This window comes from Cryptomeria japonica, chromosome 9, assembly GCF_030272615.1.
Source record: "Cryptomeria japonica chromosome 9, Sugi_1.0, whole genome shotgun sequence".
NCBI classification, from domain to species: Eukaryota; Viridiplantae; Streptophyta; class Pinopsida; order Cupressales; family Cupressaceae; genus Cryptomeria; species Cryptomeria japonica.
In genome coordinates this window covers 713188338-713216141 of record NC_081413.1, presented here as the reverse complement: position 1 = coordinate 713216141, position 27804 = coordinate 713188338, and the positions used below count along the sequence as shown (strand labels likewise).

Below are 27804 nucleotides of genomic sequence, written 5' to 3'. Positions count from 1 at the left end.
GAGAACCATTTTTTTCCTATTCTTTGTGTGCAAATTATAGATCTGATAACAAAAAATTGCAGATTTGTAGAGAGAAGACTAAGACATATAGTTCTAGATTTTGAATAGGCAAAAACTCATGGACTATGTCAATTGCACACTCGACAAATAATTTTTGGCCGAATTTTTGAGATAGTGATCTACAATGCATTCCAATTTGGAATTTGAAGTTTTAGTTGACAAAAACACCTCCAGGTTTAGGGCACCTAGCACACTTGATGGACATTTTAAGGCTCATATTTTAAAGATAGGTACCTTTCTATATCTTATTACCAGATATATACTCACATGTTTTCTTTCTAATATGCTTTTGTTTGTTTATGCTAAATCTTGTCAATTTCCTAGCATTTTACCTAATTCTTACATCTTCACATCAATTCATATCAAACACAAAAAGATGAAATAATCATACAAAACATCCAATTCTCCTTTAGGACTGAAGTTTGATCTTTTTGGGTATTTCCTCTAACGAATGATATTGAATTGAGATCTTAGTTTATGTCTTTAGGCTAGGATCCCATTTCTCATCATTTCACCTCCAAAAGCCCCCACAATTACATATGCAATTATAAGGTAGTGTTCATTGAATTTAGTTATCTATATCAATATTATTGATTTACAAAATGGTCAATAACACCATATCTCAAACCAATTCATTTGACCCACTCCAAACTTAAAAAAAAATAAAATCGTCTATTTGATAGGATCTTCGTAGCAATGCAACCTTGTTTAAAAATTAAATATTATAATAAATATAAGATCTTAATGGTAAATATGTTATTTATAAAATAATATAAAATAATGTATAATAATATAAAATATATTATTAGTATATATTTTTCTTATATTATTATAGTTATATTATATTATAATTAATATAATGATAAAAATATATTACATATTACTATTATATCTTAACTCTACCCTAACTCTTGTTATTAAAATATTATATTATATTAAATATTGTCATGAATATATTATATCATATTAGATATTATATTTATATTAATTTGTATTATATTATAATAGATTTATATTTATATATATGATATGATAAATATTAATATAATTTAGATTATATTTATAATATAATGATAAAAATATATTACATATTAATATTATATCTTAACTCTACCCTAACTCTTGTTATTAAAATATTATATTATATTAAATATTGTCATGAATATATTATATCATATTAGATATTATATTTATATTAATTTGTATTATATATAATAGAATTATGGTTATATATATAATATTATAAATATTAATATAATTTAATATTTTAAATATAATCTAAATTATATTAATATTTATCATATCATATATATAAATATAAACCTATTATAATATAATACAAATTATTTAAAATATATTAAATATATTTAAGCTAAGAGGCCTCCTACAACGACAACAAAAGTAATAGTTAACATTTATGATTTTGAGAAATTTTGATGGTCATTCGCATGTCATAGTATATGAGTTGAGTTGGCTGACAAAACCATTACTAGCCATTGCAAAATCGGTATGTGAATATTTAAATCCCTTATTCCGTGAGTCAAATAATTATTGTGTTGCAAATATTATAACAATTTTCATTTGTTATTAAACATTTTATAACATTTTGGTTGAATTCTTCACATAAATGATCTTTATAGTTTTTTCAACTCCATACATTTTACATGCCTATAATAAATTAATGCACCATTTATTGCAAATTATAACTACTAGGAACATAACTAGCCAAGTTTTATTTGTCTTTTCTTCTTAACCTTTTCCTTTTCATGTTTATTCGCACTTCATGACTATCCAAGAGGCTTTTTAGATTTGTTGTAATTTATGAGTGGTGTTAATTGATTGATTTGTCCCAATTTTGGATACTCTCAAGTTGTTACTCCTTTGATGGCCTTAAAAGTGACATTACCATGGAAGGGCAAAATATAGTGTGAGTTGTCTATAATATCCATGCATAGCCGTTAGGAGATTTGAACAACTGAAAACTTAATCATGCTTGATCAATCACTTGTCACCCTAATGGTTGTCTTGAAAATGTCCTCCATGCTTGCCCAAGCCTATAAATCCACCTTCACCTCCGACCACTTTATCAAACTCTTTCAGTTACATTCTTTTCTTTGTATTGTTGAGTTCTTAGCTTGTGTGCACAATAGTGGCAAAAACAAATGCAAGAGAGCAACAAGATGGTTTGATAAAAAGTCTTCCTCCATGTGAGGTAACATTGTAGACAAAAGAAGCAGAGCAAAAGGTTAGTTGTTTGTTTGGGAAGAAGAGTGAAGAGGAAACAAATGAGTAGCAAGATGGTGGAAAGAAAAAGGAAGAGAAAACTTAAGGAAATACACAAAAAGGTGGTAAGATGAATTTTTTTCTTTTTCAGTCTATTTGGCAAGAAGAATGAAGAGGGAACAAATGAGCAACATGCCAACATACTTGCAAGGAATGCTCATCTTGCAAATAGTGAAGGGAAAACACATCACAAGGCAATCAACTCTTCTCAAATCTTTGTACCTTATATTAATCTTTTACATTTTTTCCAATTTTAGTACATTCTTCAATATTAAAAAAATAGTAACAAGAAAATAATTTCACTTAGTTTGTATTAATTATATGAATGTAATGTTGTCATCTCTATGTGTGTAGGTTAGTGGCGAAGAAGAGGGAGAAGAAGAAGATGAATAAAAGAAAAAGAAAGACAACGTTAAGAAGAAATAAAGAAAATATTTTTAAACGTTATGATAAGGACAATAACTAATATAATTTTATGAAGAGAAATTGTAGTGACTACTCATTATGTTTTGATGTGTACTTGTTTTGTGATTCATATGTGTGGATTGTGTCTATTTTGGATTTCTTGAATACTAAATTAATACGAAATTGTTGTAGTTTTATTTGTTTGATATCAATTTCTCTTGAATATTATTGGTCTTTATTGATTGTCTATGCATTAGTAAAATTCGATTAAATTTATAGAAAAAATATATAGTATGCATTCAAAAGGGATTTTTCTATAATTTAATAATTTTTTAAGTATTAGTTGAAGATGCTTCCTAGAAATAGTATTTACATTTACCATTCTAAATACTTAGGTTCTTTTCAAATCGTAATGGTTATTTTGAGAGCTCTTGGATTAGTCATATTTACTAATGCCTCAAAATTAATATGAGTGATCACATTACTTTCTATTCTTACATTAATAATGGATTATTGTTTGTTGGCATCTATTTATTTGTGTTATGGAGATATATGATGATTGTTGAAATATATTGACATCCAAATAATCAATTTTGACATTGACTTTGAAGTATATTTTGAGAATGAATTTCATATTTTATTAATAACAATTATCATTTCTTAAAGTGTCATACTTTAAAATTTTAAACACTTCCACTTTGAAATATATAAATAATAATTCTTTATATCACACAAATAATAAATAATAATTATTTCTATTTTTATCAACTTATCACATTAAAGTACAATAGAAACCTAGAAAAAGATATCTATGCTTATTTTACATATATATTATTAAATATATAGAAACTAATATAATATTTAATATTATGTTAAAAATATAATAATATAAAATAATATAATAACAATGTCCTATCAATTATAATATAATAAAAATATATATCCACTCATTTTATATAGATATATACAATTATTATTCATTTAATATTTCGCATTTCTACTTAAAATTTTTCTTCAATTCCTCACATCTACGCCCGCGCTCCCCGCCCAGCTCCGAGTCCCTTTTTTCTATAAAAAAAAATTCTAGTTTCAAAAATATATAGAATTTAGTTAACGAAATCGAACCAAGAATAATTTAACGAAAAAACTGCACGCCAAATAACCACCCGAACATCGGACATATCCAACGTTTTCTATCTTTCAACATTGCAAATATTTAAAATCATATCATTATTCGCAAGATTGCGTGTTCGAAACCTCTTCCTAGTTCTACATGAATCATATCATCAAGCTATCTCCAATGATTCATCCTATTTTTTAAAATCACTAGAAGCAAATTACAGTTGAAAGTTTATGCTCATCTTCAATGGCGCTGCTGAGGTTGCTGCGACAAAAAATTCCTCTTCGCTCACTTACCATTAATTCCTCTAACAGATCTGTAAGTGCTTTTCTCTCTCTTCAAAAAAATCCCTCAAATTTTTTTAAGTTTTAATCAATTAGGTTTTGTATACATGACAATGTTCTGCTACGAAGTATTTACAGGGCCAAAGTTTCAACTGCATGAATGCATTTAATGTGATGTATAGCTTGAAATTTACGCAACAAACTGGATTCAATTTGAAAGGAATCGAAATTAAAAGAAATGGCTTGTCATTTCCGGAATATATTGGATTAACTGTAAATTTTTTGAAAATCAAGAGAAATGGTTTGACTCTTTTATTTTTTCTTGGGTGAAATGGATTTATTTCGTTTTTCGAGGTGGGTGATTTAGAAGGCTGGTTTGAAAACATCAGTGTAGTTTTATTTAGAAAAACTGGCAACATCTTCCTGTGAAAATCTCAAAACCAAAAAGTTAGCCTCTGAAGTTTTAAGAAATATCCTAATTTTTTGGTAGGCAATTGGTTTTTATATCTGAAATTAGAAAATTTATAAGAAACATCTTTCAATCTTCGGAACGACTTGTATCTTACTATAAAAAGCTGAAAGTTAAGAGAAATGGCAGCTTCCAAGTTCTATACAAATCAAATCTTGGACTAAATTGTAAAAACTTGAATATTCCATGGAAATAGCTTGCAATATTCGGAACTAATTGGATTTAATCGAGAATTTGAAAATTAAGAGGAATAGTCTGCGATTCTGTCTAGGGAACAAACTGAATTAAAATTTCAAAGCTTGAAAATTAAGAGAAATGGTGAGCAATTTTTAGAACAAATTGGATTTTTTTTTTTGTAAGATCTGCCTAGGGGGCAGTACCCTTGTATTAAAACCAAAAGTAAATTACATAGCAGATAATGGGAGAGAAACTCTCAATGATACAAATAAGCCATTCCTTTCCCCATCTCCACTAGCCTCTCCACCATTTCCTCTGGCATAAGCTCTTCATTCTCCTTCATGAAGGCAACAAATTTGTCCAAGGAGTACTCCTTCCCAACTCCTGCCTTGAAGATGTTCCAAGCTTTAGTCATCTTCATTTTCTTGCCTTCAGCATTCAAATCGAAGTACCCGATCATGATGCCAGATGGAGGAACAGGGGGAAGTTCGTTCATTGCTGTCTTCACATTCACAGCATGCTCCTCCTGAACCATTCACCGAGCAATGCCATACGCAGATACCGGATGACCCAGGATTTGGACGATTGGGTCAAACAGGGCCTTGTAGACCTCCCTGTCGTGGACATGCCCCCCTCCCCAAAAGTCTAAGCCCAACACCTGAAACACCGTCTCCCTCTCCTTATCCTTTGCCTTTTGGAAAAGCCTAAAGATCTTCTCCTCCAGGGTCTCAGACAGCTCCTCCCGCGAGGCACACAAGCATTGGACGCCAAAGGAATTCGCCATAGTAACCACGCCTTCACCTGCCAAATCTTTCCCTGAAATTCTCGACATTGGTAGCCACTCAACACCCATCCTTAATATAGCCTCCCGAAGAGATCTGTTTTTTCAGACTACGGCCAACCCATGATGGATGTAAATTGACTGGCAAAATCCAAAAAATCCAGTCCAAATCTGATCCAATCCTTATAAAAATAAGGAATGACAGTTGGCTCATATCTAAGCCTCTATCCTGACAGACCGTATATCATGCCTTTCTCCTAGAATAGACAGGAATCTTGACGGAAGAGATAACTTACCCAACGCCCTCGCGTGTTGCTCTAAAAGCATAATTAGAGTCTTTGGCTATGATCTCCCTCAACTCCTCCTGCAATGAAGGACCATCAATCATCTCTTCCCCAGTACAACTTCTGATCGCTTCTCTAGCAAGCCAATCTGCTGCTTTATTCCTTTCTCTAAATATATGAGCGATGGAATAGTTAGAGAACTCGCTAAGTTTGTCAAGGATGCCAGGTAACCATTGTTTAAGCTTCCAACTAAGAATGTTGGATTTCAAGATAGCATTAACAAGAAGCTGGGAATCCCCTTCGATGTGCACATTAGCTATACCCTTTGTATGACATAAATCCAAACCTCTGTCTAGACCCTTCAACTCCGCCTCATTGTTCATGGCTATGCCCATGGAACCCATGACAGTCGAAATCATGTTCCTTGAATGATCTTAAATGATGGCTCCAAAGCCCGCAGCGCCTGGGTTTCCTTTATTGGCTCCATCGAAATTCAGCTTATGCCAGCCCTCCCCAGGGGCATGCCAAATGACATTATCCCTATTAGCTCTCTTGCTAGCAATTTTGATAAACCCCTGTTTCAGAATCCCCCATTTGTCCTCCATGTTCTTATCCCATTTGGAAAAAGTTTTCACTTTCTTGCAGACTATTTTACAATCGACAATCTCGACAATAGAAACTTTGATTTTCCCAATGATGGCTTCCTGAGAAAGGAATTCCTCCTGAAACACCCTCCTGTTTCTCTCCTTCCATAGCTGCCACAAGAGGACTGATGGACCCACTATCCATAAGTCTCCCCATTTCGAATTGACTCTGTCCAAGGGCTAGGATTTGAAAAAGTCCAAGAGGTTTCCATTCCTAGCGGTCTGCCAATCCAACATTTCCATCAACCAATCCCAACATCCTGAAGCCACCGTACACCTAAGGAGAAGATGATTAGCAGATTCCTCATCCCTTCTGCACATAGGACACCAATTTGGTCCCTCAATGCCAATCGTCTTAAGCCCATCTCCCGTAACAATTCTGCCATGTAGAGCTATCCAAGAAAAAGCACCCGCCCTTGGAAGGACTCTTCTGTCCCAACAAAGCCTAATCGGCCACCGGATATCCTTGCATCTCTTCCTCTGCACACCATAGCCCAAATTAACCTTGTACTCCCCACTCTTAGTAGCACACCAAATAACAGTATCTTCTTCTCTTGTCAGAAAGACTCTCCTGCCAGCCAGAATATCTTTGAGTCTCCTGTACTCCTCTGCACTGATGCCTTCTATAGGCTTCCATTCGACATGAGAATAGCTGTTCCTGTTTTGGATAATGTAATTGGATGCTAAAACACCCATCCTCTGCGCTACATCTTGTATCCAATCGTTGTACTCGTAAAGGTCTACAATGGCTACTTCCCCATTCCAAGAATACCTCCAAAATTTAGCTTTTTTGCCATTACCAATTCTCTAGGATACATGGTCCGCAATAATCCTCCTGATCTCAGTCAATTCCTTCCAAAAATTAGCCTTCTCCTCAGTTTTAATTGGACCATAAACATTAATAATTGACAGTTCCACACTCTTAGCAGAGCATGAAACCCCACATATCATCCAATGCTCCTTCAAATCAATAATGTTAATCTTAACCACCCATGGATTCCACATAATTCCAAGACCGCCAGAAGAGCCTCTTGCCTCCTAAACACCCCTTCCCACTTGTGACAAGGTTTCAAAAAATAAAGAGCTTTCTCACCATTACGCTTGGTTTCCTGAAGAAGAACCACATCATTAGAATAGTTTTCTAATGTGCGCTTAACCAAGCGCCTCTTGTCAAGGGCTGAAAGACCCCTGACATTCCATGTTAAAACCTTCATTTCTCCCCAAGGGAGGATTTGCCTCCCTTGGATCTTTTCAAGAAATCAATTACACTAATGATGCCTTTCTCCTTAGCTTTCTCCTCTCTCTTTTGTTTGTTACGTCTCCTTCCCCTACCCTACTTCGATTTGCCCAACGACACATTAGCCGATTGGCTGAGACATCTTGTCTCAATAATATCCAACTCCTCGTCATCCCCCTAGTCATCTTTTGATTCTTGCTCAAAGTCAATTTCCGTATCTAAAACTCCCATGGTAAGCAAGGGATAGTTGATTGTTCCGCCACCGTCCTTGTTGTCTACAACCTTTGAGGAACAAGCGCCGTCTTTAGAAGGTGCCGACAAATTCTTTTCATTGGTCCCAGCATCAGATGCCACCTTGTTTGAACATAGATCCCCTACACATCGATCATCGGCTATCTTCAAAGGCCTAACTTCCAAAACCATATTTTTTGGTTTCTCCTTCGGAATCTACTTCCTAGATGTTCCCGCCTTAATGCGGCAATCCTTGTCCATATAATTTCTGTTTCCACAACAGAAACAAAACTTCTTGATCTCTACACTAGAAAAATCATCTGCACGCCGTCCTGACTTCTCAGGGCTCTTTGCTTTTGCAACTCTTACGCCATCCGTTCCATCGCTTGCAACCTCCTTTGCTCCCTCGCCACCCTTCGCCATAAGAGTTACAGAACAAATTGGATTTTATTGAAAACATTAAATATTAAGAGAAAGAAAATTCAAATTTTGGAGAAATTGGATTCAATTGTAGAAGACTTGAAATTTAAAAGAAACATCTTGAAATCTTTGAAACAAAATGGGTTTAACTGTAAAAAGCTGCAAATTCCAGAGAAATAACTTGACAAATTGGATTAAGTGTAAACTTTTGAGATTTAAAGAAATAGCTTTTAAGTTTTGGAATAAATTACATTAGTTGTAAAAAAACGAAAATTAAGAAAATAGCATGCAACAATTAGAATAATTAAAAAAATTGTGAAACTTATTATAAAGAGCTTGTAGTTTTCAAAGTTTGTAAATTAAGAGAAATAGCTTGCAATTTTTAGAACAAATTGATTTGTCTTAAAATTCTGAAAATTAAGAGAAGTAGCCTTTAAGTTTCAGAAATTTTGGATTGAGGCCATTTTTTGCTATTTGATAATACTAAATACTTTGAAGTGGCCTTTATCTGTTAGCATATTTCCACAATTTTTCTCCAAGTAGATAAGCATACACATTAAAACAGATTCTACTTTATTGAAATTATATTATTTTCAGATAACCTTGAAGGAGATGTTCAAAACATTTATGTTCCTGAAAGTAAAAATGGAGAGATAAAATCATACCCAATTTTGCCAAGGCAGTTTTTTTGCAGCCTGATATCTTGGAATATTTCCTTTTTTTTTGCAGTCAAGGTCCATAACTGGAACTCTGGGATGGTTTATTGTGGTATGGGAATGACGCTTGGTCTGCCTTATTGTGGTGTGGGAGTGAGACTGTAGACTGCCTTACTGCAGTGCAGGGTTGAGGCTGGGCCACACTCTTTTGAAAATACCCCATCTTTTGTAAGGATCCCCAGATTTTATATAATTCTTGACTGAAACTTAATTCAAAATAAAGTTGTTCACAGATCCGTAATTTCAGAAGTAATAATCAAATTGAATACTCAATTTATAATTACACACTCGATCTAGCTTTTACCAAGCAATTTGCAGAAGAGATAGATTACACAAAATGCAGATGGAAAACTTCGTTTCACAGGAATATGATTTGCAGAAAAGTGGCTTTGATATATTAAGCCAAGGAGCTGATTGTTAATAGACTCAATGTATAGAGTTCTTACAGCCAATCACTAGGAGAGTCCCCTCGCAACTAAACAAACTCCACTTATAGATTTGGACCACAGTCTGATTCCGGCGTATGGGTGTGACCGATGGGCACCTTGGAAGTGGCGCCATTCTACAGTTGAGGCTCTAGGTAGTTTGCCCTCTGCAAACTTAGTGCGTCTCCTCGAAATGGTGGCTCAATAATTACTAGTGGATACAGGACTGGTGTTCAGATTTGGCGTGTAGACTCCTATGTGATTCTCGTGTGTCTTTTTGATCCTTCTGTTCCTAAACTCCTATGTGATGCGTTCTGTGTTTTATCCTTGGATTTACCATGCCTGATGTGTATGTTTGCTTCCTCTTCGTTAATAGAACCTGCAAGTAGTTTGAATGTTATCAATCTTTATGCATTGTACTGTAGAAATTGCCAGAAAGCAGATAGGGGTATCGTCCTAACCTTGGTGTGTCCTCTGGGGTTTTCGTCCCATTAGACCATTGTGTTGATGAGAGCGAATTTGCCAAGTTCCATCATGCCTAGGAAAGATCTTCCTCGACCACTTATAAGCACCACCAAACTTCAAATCTCCCATAGGTTGGCTCAAGTAGGGAAAATAATATTATTGGAATTCAAATCTTGCACAGGTTGGCTCAACAAAAATAATAAATAGTCACTATTATTAATCTGTTTAATATTATTATTAAAATATTTAATATTATTAACATATAGTGTTGAAAAATACTTTTATTTCCCACTACTATCAAAATTGAATTAGGTCTTGTTGGGGACATGACAGTCCTCCCCTCCAAGATGTTGCTTGCCCTCAAGCAACCTCAAATTCGGGTGCTCAAAGATCTCCACACCTTCCTGTTGTGACCTTTTCACTCGTCACCCCATTGCAAACGGGGACCCCCTCTTTCCTACTTTCCCCGCTTTTGTTAGTTTAGGAGTTGCTTTTCCACTTCTAGGAGGTAGAATAAGTAAAAAAATGCACAAAGTCCCGATGGACTCCTATTTTTTACCCCTCAAATCCAGTTGAAATGTTAAAAGTCCCAATGGAAATAGAATTTCATTGAGTGAAATGGAAAAAATTGATAAGTCTTGGCTTTTTCGGTGTGAAAAAAATCATAGTTTTGATGGAAGGCGTTTTCCCCCCATGAAATTAATGCATAAAAGTGAGTTGTCCCAATGGGAGGCGTTTTTCTGTTGAAATAGTAGCTAGCTCGGATACCTATCTATTGTAATTTAATGTTGTCAATGACAATTAAAATACACATGTATTATCTATTATGTAAATCGAACTTAGGGCTGGGCCCAAATACATGTAACTTGTAATTATGTCTTGCTTGGACATGACCTATATATAATGTAACTTGTGGATAGGACAGGCCCTATAAATTTAACTTGTAATTTGGTCTGACCCTAATTGGGCGATGTAACTTGTGGTCCTATATTGAATGTAACTTGTAGATAGGGTAGGCCCAATATGTATTTTGAGCGATTATGTAATTGGGCTGGGCCCAAACTCATGTAGCGTGTGGTAAAGGCAATCAAGCAATAACGTGTTAATAGGTCAAGACCTATTTGGACGATATACATAATATTATTATTAAATTAACAAGGCAGGCCGACTTGAGACTTGACACCACAAGTCAAGTATATAAGCAAGTCATTTGCATAGCATAATGAATCAATTCACATACAAGGCGAATCATTCTTAAGGCTGTCAACACATGTAATCTGCTCTCCAACATTTGGCGATCTCTCTCTCTCTCCTTTGCGAACTTGCTCCTCATCCATTGTGTGAAGGCTGGTTGTTAGGTGATGCTATCAAGATCTTGCGAAGCTGATGAAGACTTGCCTTGAGCGAATTTGATGCTGATGATAAGGGCTGCAATCTCCATTATCATATAAAGAGGAATTCAGATCTGCTATCTTGCTGGTTGAACAGCAATCTGAGATAAGCACACTTGCCTTGTAATTGCCTACATTTGAGATAATACACATTGTACTTTGTGGCTGGGTTTTTCACCTCCAAGAGGGAGGTTTTCCCAGGGTATTGGTGTGTCTTGTTTTGTGTTTTTATTGCTGTTACTGTTCTGTTATAACCTGATTATTTAAGATTAACATCTGATTGCTTAAAATTAACATTTTCCACTGAACAATAAAGGTAAAAATAGACTTTGTCTCGATGGAGATGATTTTCCACTCCATTTTTGAGCAAAAGAAGCTATTTTAATGATTGAAATGATCTCAGTCCTGATAAGGTGCGTTTTTGCCCTCCTAGACTGAATTTGCAAGTGTTTTTGGTGAAAGTCCTGATGCATCAGGAATCTCCACTGAGGTTGTCTTTATGGAGGTTGTTTTTTCCACTAGGCCTACAAGAGCAAAAATGTACGAGGAAAGTGTGTCCTGATGACCCACGTTTTTCTACTAGGAGGTAAAATGACTAAGTTGAGTGCAATTTGGGTGTCCAGATGAGGTTCAAATCTCCACTAGAGAGGAAAATGGGTGAAACAAAGTGAAATGTGGATGAATTTATGTTGTCCCAATGGAGGTTGATTCTCCATTGGGGACAAAATGAAGGAAAGTGACAAGTTTATTTGTCCAGATGGGGTTCGAATTTCCCCTAGAGAGTGTTTTGATGGATTTTGACAAGATTTTGATGGGAATGTGAGTCCAGATAAGGTTCGAATTTCCACCAGGGGGTATTTTACATGAAAATGATCAAATTTATTTGTCCAAAGGGTGATTGATTTTCCCCTCAAGGTCATAGTTTGCGAATTGGGGTGAATTCAAGTGAAAATATTGTGTCCCAACGGGGTTCGAATTTCCCCAAGTGGCTGAAGATTGAATTCAAATTAAATTTCAAAGAAGTTTGTCCCAATTGCCATCGATTTTCCCCTACCACATATATTTAATGATTAAGCAAGGTAAAATATGCCAAGTGTTAAATCCCAATGCATATCGATTTTCCACTTGGCTGGTGAAGGCAAGCTTTTATAAAATCTCACTTGGTCAGATTGGTCAGATAAAGATGATTGAATTGGCATCAAAGTAATCTACTGATAAAAAGCAGCGAAGATCGACATTTCTGCTAAAACAATGAATTTAATTCGGAGTTCATTAGGCCAATTCTATGAGTTAGGTCTAGCTGAATAAATTCAGCTAAATATCGAAAGTAAAGAAGTCCCGGCTGTTCTCTTTTTTCAAAATATTCATGAAAGAAACCAATAGGGGGAGTTAACTTCGATTCAAAGTGAGAGATTTGTTCTTGTACTAAAAACAATCTATTTTCTCTCAAAAGGAAATCATCCACTTCAAATTCGTACAATTTTTTTTTAACAATTGAGTGAAATTCACTAGAGTCTTTTAAACGCCATTTAATATTTTTGTGAAAGAGTGAATAAAAGACTCAGTCCAGAGCTTCATATTATATTATTTTGTGATTGATGTGACAGTTGAAGGGCTGATTGAGGGTGTGCCATTGCTTTAGGGAGGTGTAATTTTATTTAAGTCATTTGTGGCACCATTATTGGAGGAGATTGTGACATCATTTGTGGTGCCATGGCTGGTTGAAGTCTGAAACACTTCATTTCCAGCCACCAATAACTTGCATTATATTATTACCAGCTCTTATTCGCTGATCCAGTAATTGTTCTCAGCCATTGTTTATGCCCAGGTGCATTGATTTCCAGCTATTTGGGGCTAAATTACATTACATATTGGTGTTGCACCATGGTTAAGAGTGTTTCCAGCCATTGAAGTTGCAGTTGCAGAGGTGTTTCTGACCTACAAAGTCAGAAAATCAGAGCTGATAAGAACATTTTGACATCAAAATACCCCATTTTCTGAGTGTTGGAAAGTGTCTTCAGACTTGGATATTGCGATCAGACTTGACTTAAGTCTGAAAATCAGGTTTTATGAGAGGTGATATGCCTTATTTGATCAAAATTCATTCATTTTTCAGAATTTATGTTACTTATTGTTCAATTTTCTGATTTTTGAGCTCATAAATATGAAAAAATCTTTCAAATCGGAACTTAGGCAAATTCTAAAAATGAATACCTTGATATGAAGATCGTGCAAGAGGGTTACTACCCGGAGTCGCAGATAACATCTTGATGGAAGAAGATTGGAGACACCAACATGGAATACCTGGATATGAAGAAGATGAGGCGGAGAATGTTTGGAACAAAGAATCATCTTCCCTCCACCTTGGCAGCTAATATCATGAAGAGTGGAATCTACCATGCAGCTGGTTTTCCACCATCTATTCAGTGCAATGAGCTCGTAATTGAGTGTGTGAAGCATTATGATCCGCAAACCAGAATGACCAAAACACCTAAGGGGATAGTGCTTGCATACTTGATAGAGGAGCAGTGTTCCACGGGGATGTGTCTCCCCCCCCCCCCAGCTCACGTCCCCCCATCCTCGAAACTTAGGCCCTTTGTCCCCCTGCCCTTGAAGCACGTCCCCCCGTCTCCCCATCCCCAACGATTGTGGAACATTGCCGAGGAGTCAATCGGGGAAGTATTTGGAATCCCTAGATGTACAAACATGCAAGAGAGAACCAAGGAAGAAGCGCAAGTGAAATTTGAAAGAGGATTGGAGTTATGTTTGACTATTATCAACAACAAGTGGGTCCTTGAGACAAGGCATCGCCACTCTAGGTTACCCAAGAGACTCTTATGCTCAAACTTCAAGGAGTATAGTGATTTGATATTTCTACTCAACCGATTCATGGGAGCACCTCAAGGGGCGCTATATGAGACATGGATGTACTATTTTATTGAAGAGATAGCGGGAGGAATGGTGATCAGTGACAACCTTGACATCCAGTTGAGAGGTTTGGAGAAAACGAAGACATTCAACATTACTTCCTACCTTATGTACATGCTTGCCAGATATATTGTGTACAAAGGATTGATATGCAAGGGTGAAGTTGGGAATGGGCCTAGATAATACAGAGTGTATGAGTGCTACCCACAACTCCACCTGAATGAGACTGAGCACTACAGGAGGGTAAACGATGCTTTGACCATGTACATCACAAGGTGGCTGCAAGGCGGAATGCAAAAACAATTGTCTAAGGAGGCAATAACACTCATAGAGAAGTACGGATTGTGGTATATCTAGTTTCCTACCTTCACATACCTAAGGATTCAGGAATTTGCGTCATAACCATACAAGCTTCCTAGGTATTTGACATATTAGATGGTTTTACTTGAGGTAGTGAGGTAGCTCTTAGAGTATGATATCATCCAGAAGGCGAAGCACAGACAAGGGATTAATTTTCCTATCATGCTTGGGAAGATGATGGAGGTATGCCACACCGCAATCACAACAGAGGTAGGTAATGAGGATTTGGAATTCTTTCATCTTGGACCCTATAGAGGCAGGGATCAATTTGATCCATTTCAAAGAATTTTGACAATTAACTAATTAAGGGAGGGAAGTTTATACACAGGATTGACATCAAGGACTATTGGGCTAATCTCATGGATGAGTTCGCAGTTAGAAGGAAGATGTGGTCTAGGATGTCAGTGGACTTCATATCTTCTTCTCCATTCCAGATTAGCTACAGGATGATGGGAATCACATCCATCCGCAGTATGCAAACGAGAAAGACAAGCCTATCCCGTTGCCTAGTCGGATACAACCTGAGTTGGTAGATTTGAATATTTTGATGAGAGATGTGAATGATCACTCTAGGGAATGGGTAGACAAGTACATTAATGAGTTGAGAAAACTAAAGGTCATCCTAACCTATGAGAAGATGAGAAACGAGGAGTCCTCTCTCAATGATGAAGAAAGGACAATAAGCAATGTTAGAGCACACAATGATGAGTAGAGTCAAGCTCCCAAAAGAAGGAAAGGCATGCCTGGAGTATCACAAGCAAAAGGCAAGGAGATTGTTAGCCGGGAGTCAAGGCACAAGAAACACAAGTCTAACACTCCTCAATCTACCATGAGTTCCTCATCCGTGAAGGATAATGATATGATAGAGAAAGACAATGAGTCCGAACATGGTTCTGACATAGAAATCCTATTTGAGAATGATCAAGATTTACATGCTACAGCACAATCGACACCACAAGAAGATGATGAAGAGCAGCCAGGATCTCCTATGATTCAATTTGAGGTCGATTTAGGCAACAATGTGGTAGATTTAACCAAAGAGAGAAACGAAAGATGATGTTATTTCAGCCTTGAGAGGACTTGATGAATATCAACACCTCGAAGATGGGATGGAGTTCTCTACTATTCGCGATTGGTTATTGTGTAGCATGGAGAAAAAGAAAGTGAAGAGGCGCAGCCCATAAAAGATATTGATGACTTCCTAGCCAAGGTTGGCAAGGAAAAAGAGAAGAAGAAAGTGAAGATGCACTCTAGAATTACTAGAGATGATACAGGAGCACAAATTGCATAAGTGGCTGTCTCGATAGGTGATAAGAGTAGAGATGTGATCACTCCTATGGATTATCAGGTTACCGCAATTGACCTTGGACCAACTACGAAGAAGCAAGAGTTCCAGGAGCTCGATGATACAATCAAGGCAATTGAGGCACGGTTAGACAAGGTTATTGAAAATAAAGAGATGCTTGAGAGTGAGAACAAGAGACTCAAGGAATACATTGAAGGGATGAGTTCCCTAAGGCGTGAGGATCCTACCTTTGTCTCACCCATTGCTATTGCTCATGGATCCCCCTTTGATCACGAGGCAATGAGGAATACATATCAGGAGGTTGCCCCCTTTGATCACGAGGCAATGAGGAATACATATCAGGAGGTTGGAAAATGGATAGAGGATGTTTCGAAGCAAGCAGATGATTTCCTAGCTCAATTTGTCCAAGCATTTGATAAGATAGCGATGCTTATGTTCAGGATATAATACTTGGAAGGAGTTTGGGAAGATTTCCAACTAGTGCAAGAGAAGACTATTCCTTGCCTCAAAGTGTTGAAGCGAATTCCTATGTTTACATTGATCCAAGAGGGAGTTGTTCAGTCGGGTAATGTTTATGATTTCCATGGTTGGTATTGTTCTTTGGCCATGCGAAAGTTAGTGTATGATCATGCAAAGCAAGAGTGCATGGAGATGGAAGGATCAATTTAAGAGATACAATCCAAGATCCTTACATCTATTGAAGAGCTATTGGGACAAGATGTTCACGCTTCCAGCTATTTGAATCTAGAAGAATTGAAAGAGAAGATGAAGTTCACTTACTTCAAGTAGTTGGAATCTATAAGGAAGAATTTGCTAGATGACTTGGTTTCTCTCATGATTCACATCAGCAACTTGTAGAAGCTTATGCCGGATTGGGAAAGAATCTGATGCTTGCTTAGATGCCTTGGATGTGATTGATTTGCAGCAGGACGGTCTACCTAGTGTTACGATGGAGGAACTCAACTCAGTCTTAGCAAGATTCGTGGAGTATGTAGCTAGAGAGAGGGATGTAGGCCGAAAGCTTCTAGAGGATTCCCTGCTTGATGACTAGGCATCATGCCATTGGACCTCCTTTTTGATGTAAACCCTAATTAGGGCAATGTTGGCATGATCTTGGCCCTTCATTCTAAAATGAATCGTGGCCATTCATTTCATTTTGAAACTCTATATAAGCCCCATTCCTCTCATTTGTAAGAGAGAGATTTTTGAGAATTGTCACCTAGATGCTGCAAGTTTGAATTTAATCATTGAAGTTTGGTGATTTTGTTGAGATTTTGAAGCTTTTTGTGATTCTCATTGCCTCCAAATTTATATTAGAATTTATTTCAAGTATTTTTAGATTGAATGGAAGAACTATTGAATGCATTTGTATGAAATTCGTTTAATCCATGCCACTAGCTTCTTGCTGATTGTAAGTTTGCCTTATTTGGTCAACTGGATTTTGAATTGAACTTAATTTCAATTTGTGCTTACTCATTGATATGCATCCAATTAATGGTGTTGATGTTGTTTAGTATGAATTTGAATATCTATAAATTTATCTTAGATGATTGCACTAAGCTTGCATTGAGTTGTTCTTTGATGACAAAGCTTAGTTGAGTTTCATTAAATCATTTGCCATCTCTTGCATTCTAGGTTTAAGATAGGAATAGAATAGAATTTCTCAATCCTCGTCCTTTTGCATTTTTATTTTAAAATCTTTGTTAGAATAGATCAAGAGCTCGAATTGCAAAATCTTGAGTCATTTGAAATCATTGGCAAACCCATGCCCATTCATTATACTTGTGAAATCTTTAGAACAATTGTGTAAGTCCCCAAGTGAAAACAACAATTCACATCAAACCATTGAGTTACCAACATGTCAAGAACTGATCGTAGAAACCTTGGAATCGTCTTAGTTGATCAAATATTTAGCAGTTGAGGTGATTTTGTTCAAGAGAAGGTAAAATAATTTGGTATTTTATTCTGTGTTCGAAGTGCCTAAAAAACACATCAACACTTCCCACATCCCATCTTCAAGCAGTAGATTCTTCTATTTGATCAAGTATTCTAAAATAATCCTGTTCCTAACTTCATTTCCCTCACATTTAGAATGGTTTCAGACTTAAGAATCAACCTTCTTTCATTGTCAAGTGATGGCAACTCAACCGAAGGGGTGATATGTTGTCCAAGAGCTTTCTTGAGGCACGAGATATGGAAAATATTATGTATTTTGTTGTTGGCTGGAAGTTCCAGCTCATAAGCGACCTCACCATTCCTTCTCAACACTTTGTAGGGCCCATAAATTCGTGGTTTCAACTTCTCAGTTGCGTTGCCTTTGATGAAAGATTGCCTATATGGCTGCAATCTCAAAAATACCATATCTCCAACCTCAAATACCCTCTTTGTTCAGTGTCAATCAGCATACATCTTTTGTTGGTTTTGGGCTTGCTGCAACTTTTCTTTGAGAGCATTCAAGATGTCCATACTCTGTTGCATCACATCCTTAGCCCCGGGAACTCTACGATCTATAAGGATTAATTCTATGAATGAAGCGGCATCATATTTATAAAGTGCTTTGAAAAGAGCCATACCTATCGACATGTGATGTGTGGTGTTGTAGCAATATTTCCAAAGATGCAACCACTTAAGCCAATTTGTTTGTTGCCCTGTAACACAGTTCCTCAAGTAGCCTTCAATCCATTTGTTCACAATTTGCATTTGCCCATCAGTTTGTGGATGTAGCTAGTGCTTGGGGTTAACTCTGTGCCAGTCAATCAAAAGAGTTCTTGCCAAAACAAGCTGATAAACCTGCTGTCCATATCACTTACAATATTCTTTGGCAACCCATGTAGTCAAAAAATCTCTCTAAATAATAGTTCAAAACTTGTGAGGCCTTGTATTTTGAGCATATTTAGTGAGCCATTCATAGATATGCTTTCCCATTTCTAATTTGGGATGGGCAGGGGCTGCAACAAACCAGCTGGAAAGTCCTGCACTGTTTTGTTTTGTTGGCAAGCCAAAACATTCCCTAACATGCTTCATCACATCATTCTTGAGCCCTTTCCATGAAAAACATTTCCTAACCTGCTTGTATGTCTTGTAGAAATCTGGATGACCAGCAAGTGGTGTGCCATGACATGCCCTTAAAATTCTTTCTTTCACCTTTGACTTGGGTACAAATTACATCCGATCTTTGTCAAGGATGAGCTCATCAACCATCTTGAACGTATCATCTTGTAACTTTCCCTCCAAAATATCGTTAGCAACTGAATTCTTAGCATACTCAAGCATTATGGTAGCCTTCCAATCAGCAGCTATTTTAGTTATAGAGCAGAAATAAGGTTTTCTAGAGAGTGCATCATCCACCTCATTATTTTTCCCCTTAACAAACTCAATGCCAAAATCATAGGCTTGAAGTTTGCTTACCCGTTTTTGCTGCCTGTAATTGAAATCTTTTTGATTGAGGAAGAATTTCACACTATTATGGTCCATTTTTACCACAAACTTCCCACAAACCCAGTACTGTTCCAATTTGGCGAGGGCATGCATGATAGCCAACATCTCCTTGTTGTAAATTGAGAAATCCCTTTCTGTCTCCTTGAGCTTCCTACTCTTGAATACTACGGGGTGTTAGTTTTGCATCAATACTGCTCCAACACCTTTTCCCAAAGCATCACATTCTAAAACAAAAGGAAGTGAGAAATCCGGAATTGCCATGATAGGACATGAACTCTATACCTCTTTAAGTTTATTAGAAGTCTGCTACGCAGCTGGACTCCAAGAGAATGCCCCCTTCATCAAATTGATTCAAGGAGCCACGAGTTGTGAGAATCCTTTTTACAAATCTCTTGTAATAGCTGCAAAGACCCACAGATCATCTCAGGTATGTCAAATTCCTTGCTTTTGGCCAATCTTGGATTGCCTTGATTTTCTCTCGATCCACATTAACCCCTTGGGCACTATTTTGAATCTTAGATATAAAATTTCATTCAACCCAAACTCACATTTGGATACCTTAGCGTAGAAAGAATGCTGCTTGAGTATGCCAAGCACCTCATCTATATGCTTTAGATGGTTCTCCCATGTCTTATTGTGAAAGGAGGTGAATGGTGAGCATTCTCAGCTTTGGTGTATCCTTCTAGTGCCATGTCTACCATCCAATATGATCAATTTGAGCTTACGTAGCTTTATCTATCTTTAACTTTGGTTTGTTGAATGTGGGACCATGAAGATTAGTAAAGGCAAGCCATTATGTTTGAAGTATAGTCAGCTCCTGACTTGAGTACATATTTTGAAGAGCTTCATCAACCCTTCTTTCATCTTTTTATCATCTCAAGGAGGCAACCTACGAGACTTTGATGCATGCCATTTGAGATTTAGAGCAAAGGCTGCCATATGAAGCAGGGTGTTCATAGTGCTCCACTATCTCATTACAATAGGCTTAATATGTTGCTCATAGTTCCAACTTAGGATGTCTAGCACAAACTGAATGCTTCATCCCCCCAAGCATGTTGTCAAATGTTTCGGTTTGCTAATTAAATTGATTTCCTATGGAGTTTCATTAAAGTTTATTTCAAACACAGTATACGCTTTTTCAGTTCGAATATTATTGGAGGGGCATTATTTTGCATGGCTAGAGATGGCATTCTTTTGAATGGATGGCTTAAAATTTCTGTTGAATAAAGTGGTTGCAAGTAAATCATAGTGCCAAAGTGACTGCATGGAAAATGGTTGGACAAATAATGCAAAGGTTACCCACCATTAAGAGCATTCCCATAAACTGCAAGGATAGTGTAAAAAGAGGGATTATTTTTAAAGCAAGCACATTTAAATTCAAGTGTAGAAGGGAGACATAAGTGGTGGTGAAAGAACATTTGTTGGTGTTGAAATTGAGTCATTTGATTTCATTTTATTTAGCTACCTTTTAAGGTCAAGTTTTATTATTTTGTTTAGAATAGGGTCCATTTTTTATTTTTGATGTATGAGTCATTAATAATTGTGCCATCCAAAATATGTGTCAAAATTCAAATAATAAAGAAAAAGAAGAAAAATTGACTCAATTGTAAATGGATGTACTATCACTTGTATGTGACATCCATCTTGTGGGGGGCATTCTAAAATTGAGCCTCAAGGAAAAACTTGCTAAGTAAGTAGTACATCAATTGGAGGATAGAGGCACACAAGGTTGGAGGACATTCAGCAACCTCTCAGTAGTCACTAGCAATGGGGTTGTAGATTTGTTTAAGTGACAAAATTATGTGCACCAAATCAACTAAAGTCAAAGAAAACTTCTAGTGGCAGTGGCAGTTTCCTATGCTGGTAGAGATTGACGGACGACAATGACTACAATTGAAAACATTGTCTTGTTAATTTTGAAAGGAGGAGAATGTAGATATCATCAATATTGTAAACAGTTGTATAGGAGAGCAGTTGGCTACAAAGATCCTTTGACTTTCGAACTCCCTGGAGGTGTGGTTGGCTGGTGATGAGTTCACTAGTAGTGAAAGTGGGATAAGTTCTTGTATGTAGGCTATCATATGTAGCAAGATCTAGATAGCAATATGCAGACTTAAAAGTATGCATAGGTATACTATTTTATTTCCAATTCATGTGATGTACTTCTCTTAGCGAAAAATATTGTCATATACAAACACACTAGTGTAATGTAGTTTATGGATCTTGAAATGGTTAGTGGTAACCTAGAAAACCATATGAGGTGAATAGATGATTGTGTTCTTGTTTGTGTTTGGTTTGTGGTAAACTTATGTGAAAACCATGAAAGGTTGATGAAAGGTGCCTTTCATTTGAATCGAGATCATGAGCCACAAGAGTGGGGTTTACTGCAGTTGAAAGTGTGAGTTTTTATTATTTATTATGTTCACACTAAGGGTGTCTGTTATTAATTCATGTTAGTGTTCACATGGGTTAGAATGTGTGAGGTAAAGTGAGTAAAAGTAATATCTCACATAGTTATTAGGAGTTTTGGAAATATTACATCATTCTCGTAGGTTGTTAGTGTATCATATTATAATTATTTGTTAGTGGTTGTAGTTTATCTTTTGGCATTATGAGTTGTTAAAACAACTCATATATTTAGGTGTTTGTTTATTTGTTATCTCGTAAATGTAGTTGTATTGGAACCTTCCTATAATATAGGAAGTACAACTTCTATATATGTGTGTTAATTTTTATTGAACAAAAATATAGAAGCACAATATTATTATTGTATAAATTAGCAGTAGCACACTTCTTTTTGGCTCTATTTAAATTTACAATAAAATAGCCATATAGTTGATGGCATGTTTTTATTAAAAAATTAGAAGAGATCAGTTAGAAGCTTTGACTATCCTATTTTGAACATTTCTTTTAATTTTAAGCTATCGATTCTTAAAGCATTTGGATTATTATATTTAACATACTTACCTTTCTATATCCTATTTTATATGAGATTATAGATAGCTTATGATATTATTTGAAGTTTCTATCCTCCTTAAGAATTTTGTATTAACTAGAGTTACTTGGGGACGCGTCCCCGACCTGAAAACCCCCGTCTTTGTCCCTGGGACGTTTCGGGGACGTTTCCCCCCGTCCCCAAGTTGTCTTGCATTTTGAGGGGACGTTCCCGAAACGGGGGGATGCCTGCCCTAGCTCTGGGGGACGTCCGTATGTCCCGGGGACAGCTGGGGACGGCTGGGACGTCCCCAATCCGTCCCGGGGACGGCCAGACGTCCCCCATATCTAAGGCCATTAAAAAATATTAAAAAAATTAAAAAAGTTGTATTTTCAATTTTTTAAATTTTTTTTCTAATATGCCCCTTATTAATTCAAATTGTTATTAAAAATAAAAATAAATTAAAAGATAACATTAATTAAATTTTAAATTGATTAATTTAATTCATAATTTTGACATTGAACCTATATGGCAGCAGTGTAGCCTTTGGGCATTTTGACACAGAGATTAGAAAATCGCCCAAAAATCACCAAACTCGGTGAGTCAATAGAAAAATAACACCCAACGCCTTTGTTAAAGAATAAGTTTTCTTGGCCTTGCGGGGCGCTGCCCCTCGACCCCGCCTTGTATCGCGAAGGGGCGCTGCCTCTTGACCCCACCTCGGGGGTGCTGCCCCCAAACCCCCGTTGAAAAATATGGGGGGAAACTGCGTCGATAGAAGTAGGGAAAATTTAACCTCTTTGTTTTGACATTTTGTATGTTATTTCTTTAATATCTATTATGATATGCATATTGACAATGTGAATGAATTGAAATTCTGATTTATGAATGCATAATTGCATATTGTCTATTGAGTATTAACAATGTTGTATTTTCAGAATTTACATTCTAAAATGTTTTCAACTTTTCATAGTATCATACACATGCTATATCCGTGTTTTATTGTTTTCATATGAATATAATGTATGTATGCATGCTTTATCCATGTTTTCATATGAACATTTAGAATTTTGAAATTTTCCTATATATTTTAATTTTTTCCTATATTTTATATAGCCGTCCCCTTTGCCGTCCCCCGCCGTCCCCAAATTTGGCAAAGAAATTTGCCGTCCCGGAAACGCGTCCCACCGTCCCCTGCCGTCCCTGTCCCGGAAACTCGGGGTAACTTTGGTATTAACCAATTTGTTTTGAGGTCTGTTCTGTTGCTGTGTTGGTTCTTTGTTTCTGGCTGATAGCATTAACTGTTTTTTTGGATGAATTTTGATATTTCTTGTTGCATGTAATTGTGATGGGTAGCTAAAAATTATGTATTTTCTTCAAGTTTATGAAATCTCAAAGATTAATGATACAATAGAAATGGATGATTTTCCGCTTGTGACTTAAGCTACATGAATATTATTTTGGCATATACATTTTCAAACTTCTCTTCAGCATTATTAAATCGAGGCTAGACATCTATTTTGTTTTTGTTCCCTAATATTGTCAGCTTACTTTATTAATATACAGTTAAATACATTGGTATTGGCTGAACATGAGGGGGGCTCAGTCAAAGCATCATCATTTAATGCAGTCGCAGCTGCACAAGCATTTGGCAATGAGACCTCTGTTTCACTTTTAATGGCTGGCTCTGGACCATCCCTACATGCTGCAGCTAATCAGGCAGCTTCAAGTCATCCATTAATCTCACAGGTGAGGATAAGTGAGTACCAGGGCAGAGAACCATATACCTTATAGAACAAGAAATTGACACATCCATCTTGTAACCTTGGAAAAATATGTTTTTCTAGTTTCGAACTGCCAGGACAAAAGTCTGAACAGCCAACTGGTGCAGAAGTCTGTTGTTTATCAATAAAAAATTTCAGAGGGTTTGCTTTAATCTACTGTTGCTAAAAGATGGTATATAGCAGCTGCTTCTGCATACAGAAGTATTGTTGATGTTCCTTTATTGGAGGCTAAATTTGCTATTTGTAGGTACTTGTTGCAGATTCAGATAAATTTGAACATCCATTAGCTGAACCCTGGGCAGAGTTGATCCGACTAGTCCAGAAGAAGGGATCTTATTCACACATAATCACAGCGTCTACTTCGTTCGGAAAAAATGTAATCCCACGAGCTGCAGCTTTATTGGATGTTTCTCCTGTTACAGATATTATCCAGATTACTGGGAATCAGACATTTGTCAGGTTTGCACTAAATAACTGACTGCTTTTCTACACAAAAGCTTTCTTGGATGCATAGGATTTAGCTTTATTTGGCTGACCTGGGCTGGCGAGCTCTCTATAGATTGTAAGGCATTGCCATGTACACAAGCTTGAATGGGCATGAAGAATCAATTTATGTCATGTTCAAGGTAGGTTCAAACTCATCTCACAATTCTAACGGTGGGATGGATAGTTGTTGATATGCAGCCTCAAGCCATAAGCTCTTGACCCGTTGGCCCAACTCTAGATAGGGATCCTCTGACCACTGCACATGACTCTTGACTGGCACAGGAATGAATCAACCAACCTGTGTACCCTTTCAATATCGCTATGCAAGCACAAGTATTTGGAACTCTACTGCTAGAATGCCACCTCTAGGGATCTTCTTAGCATGGTAGTTCAGTAAAATTTACTAAGCAATCTAGAATACATCTCCCTTCTTAAATAATTATTTCATTCACTGCTATAATTTGCTTCCACAGTTTTCTTCCTGCTCACTTTTTGTAGGTTTTGCTCAGAGTTTAAAAACAAATTAAAAATTCCTACAGAAAGTACGGATGCTGAGGGTACAGAAACTCCCAAAAGATAATTTCTCTTATTAATAATTTAATTGTACAGGTTCCATCCTATTGTAAACATTTGTCTGCTTTATAGTATATAATATCATAAAAACAGAGTTCCAAGAAATATGTCTACTTGTCACTGCAGAAAACCTTCCTTCGGTTTCCAATGAATACATCATTAAGATAAGTTGTTATATGCTGTAAAACTGTTTGACCTGCAAAACATCTCTCAAATTGAGAAGTCTAAAGGCTTATTCCTATTGCTTATGCAAAATTTTAAGCTTAAGAGATAATGAGGCTCTATGTATGATGATATGCATGCTTTTCTAAGGACTATATAATCTCTTTATTAATCTCCGTAGGCTTTATTGCATGACACAAACAGTTTTTCTTTTATTTGTTAGGATTTGAGAAGCACACTCCTAAAGAGAAGCTTTGTACAATATGGTCATTCTTTCAGACTTCGGCTAAGATGCCAGGTCAAAGTGATATCTGTTCTTCTCGAATACCTTGAGAGTATGCAACTTCTTCCTGGCCTCATCTCTGTGTCGCATGCCATTCAGTTGGGTAGACTTACATCATTATGGACTCCTTGTCGGTTTTAATAATTGCTCTTTTTTCACATGCCTATTCTAAACATAAAATGGATTTCTTCTCTGATGCCTCAAAGCTGATGAAGTTAAAACATTGATAAAGCCTTTATGAGGAGTGACTTGGACAACTGTAAATTCTTGTCATGAAGGCTCCAATATATGAGTTTCTTCCTCCATTTAGAGATTTTACTTGTGATCTGTAGAACACAGACCTACTACTGAGAGGGAGGGGGGGAGGGGGGGAGGTGTGAATCAGTAGTAGACAAAAAACTTCAACAATTTTTATTCAAAAACTTTTATCAACTGAAATCTGGATGTGATAGCAACTGAGACTAAGTGCAATTGAAACTTAAAAGCAATCACAAGAACACAAAATGCTAGATATTTTACGTAGAAACCCAGGATGGGAAAAACCACGGTGAGAACGCTGCTAGGATCGACTGTCCTAATCCAGCCTCACAATAGAAATCAATTACAATCTTTAAGGGCACCAACCCTAAGGAGTCACCAAACCCCTATCTTAAGAGCACCAACTCTTATACAAATGAGCACCAACACTGAAATCTGAGTTATCAACTTCAAAATAATCACTAGTCAAGCCACCATTACATAATCAGTACAAGGTCTGAAGTAAAAATGATTATATAACATTATGCACTAGTTCAAAATGATGAAAGAATGCAAATAGTCTGAACCATAGATGGCACACTCGCCGAAAACTCGGCGAGTGACAAAAACTCGCCGAGTTTTTGGACCTGGCGAGTAGTAATGACTTCTACTCGCCAGGAAAACTCGCCGAGTTTTTGCCAAAAACTCGCCGAGTTTTTGGCGAGTTTTTGTCAAAAACTCGGCGAGTTTTAAAGAAAAACTCGCCTGGGTTAGCATAACAACAAAAAACGGCCAAAAATACACGCATTTTTTGTTTTTCTATATGGTTTTGGGCTGAGAAGGGGGAAACTCACTTGGAAGGGCCACCCTGAGAGCCCGCTATGCCCTCAAGTAATCGCCGAGTTTTTTGGTCTGTCCGTCAGGATTCATATATGGAATATAACATTTAAGTATAAGTGACTTTAAGTTATATTCCATATATACTGTCAGGATGTTTGAGAGTGGTTTCGGACCTCTAGGAGTTATAATGCAAAATCTAGTTTTTGGAGGATCTTCAATTTTCCAGACTTAGTCAAATTTCAGGATCCTTCGGCGATGCCCCTTGACCCCAACTTTGAGTTGAAAGTTTGAAACTATGAGCATGAATGATGAAATTTCAAATATGATGAAAGTTTGAAAGTAGTTTTAGCTAGAGCTGGGGAGAGGAAGTTGTATTTACTTTTGGTTTTACAAAAACTATTTACTATTTTGCTTCCAGCCATCAGCATTTCTCATGAGGATGCGATTTTGTAGACACTTTGCAATCAAATATATCTAGAATCAGCTTGTTTCTTTTGTGTTATCATTTATTGACTCATTGGATGCATCTTCTCATTAAATTTTGCAAAAAAAATGCATTTTTTATTAAAATTAAGCGTGTTTTTACGTTGCCGAGTTTTTCGCCGAGTTTTTCCGAGTTTTTCCCGAGTTTTCGCCGAGTTTTTTTCTCAGGGGCTTGGCGAGTCGAGCCGAGTCGCGAGTAGTTCAACTATGGTCTGAACTATATCTCTGTGAGCCCCTTCAATAACCCTGCAAAAATATGTATTGCTGTGATAAAACTCCTGACCACTGAATAGTGACACCAACTCTGAATAAGATATTAAAAAAAAAAAAAACTATTATTCTTATCACTTCATAGATTGTCACATCAAAGACAAATCCAGAATCTCTGCACACTCAAAGAGATTGAAAATCTGAAAATAGAGGCACACTGAAACTGTTTATTTACTTGAAAAATACTGGATCTCTCTGTATATCTGCAAGGTTATTGACTGAAAATGATAATCAAAATTCTGAATCTCTACAACTCAACTCGGAAAAGATCCATGATCTGAAAATTGACATCATCCTTCAGTAGCCCTGTCTCAAGTCACTTAGAAA

At 36.5% G+C, this 27804-nt stretch overlaps 1 protein-coding gene across 2 annotated transcripts in view; it reads left to right on the top strand.

The window, feature by feature from the left end:
• The first annotated feature begins 3797 nt into the window (after nt 1–3797).
• LOC131048547 (electron transfer flavoprotein subunit alpha, mitochondrial) overlaps nt 3798–27804 on the top strand; it is a 121669-nt gene continuing 97662 nt past the window's right edge. The window contains exons 1-3 of one of the 2 annotated variants that reach the window (XM_057982542.2): nt 3798–4186; nt 23926–24118; nt 24404–24602. In XM_057982542.2, the coding sequence (XP_057838525.1) occupies nt 4115–4186; nt 23926–24118; nt 24404–24602 (464 nt within the window). In that variant the 5' untranslated portion in view covers nt 3798–4114. Of the gene's footprint in view, nt 4187–23925; nt 24119–24390; nt 24603–27804 lie in introns of both variants that reach the window. The other variant, XM_057982541.2, reaches the window with a different exon arrangement.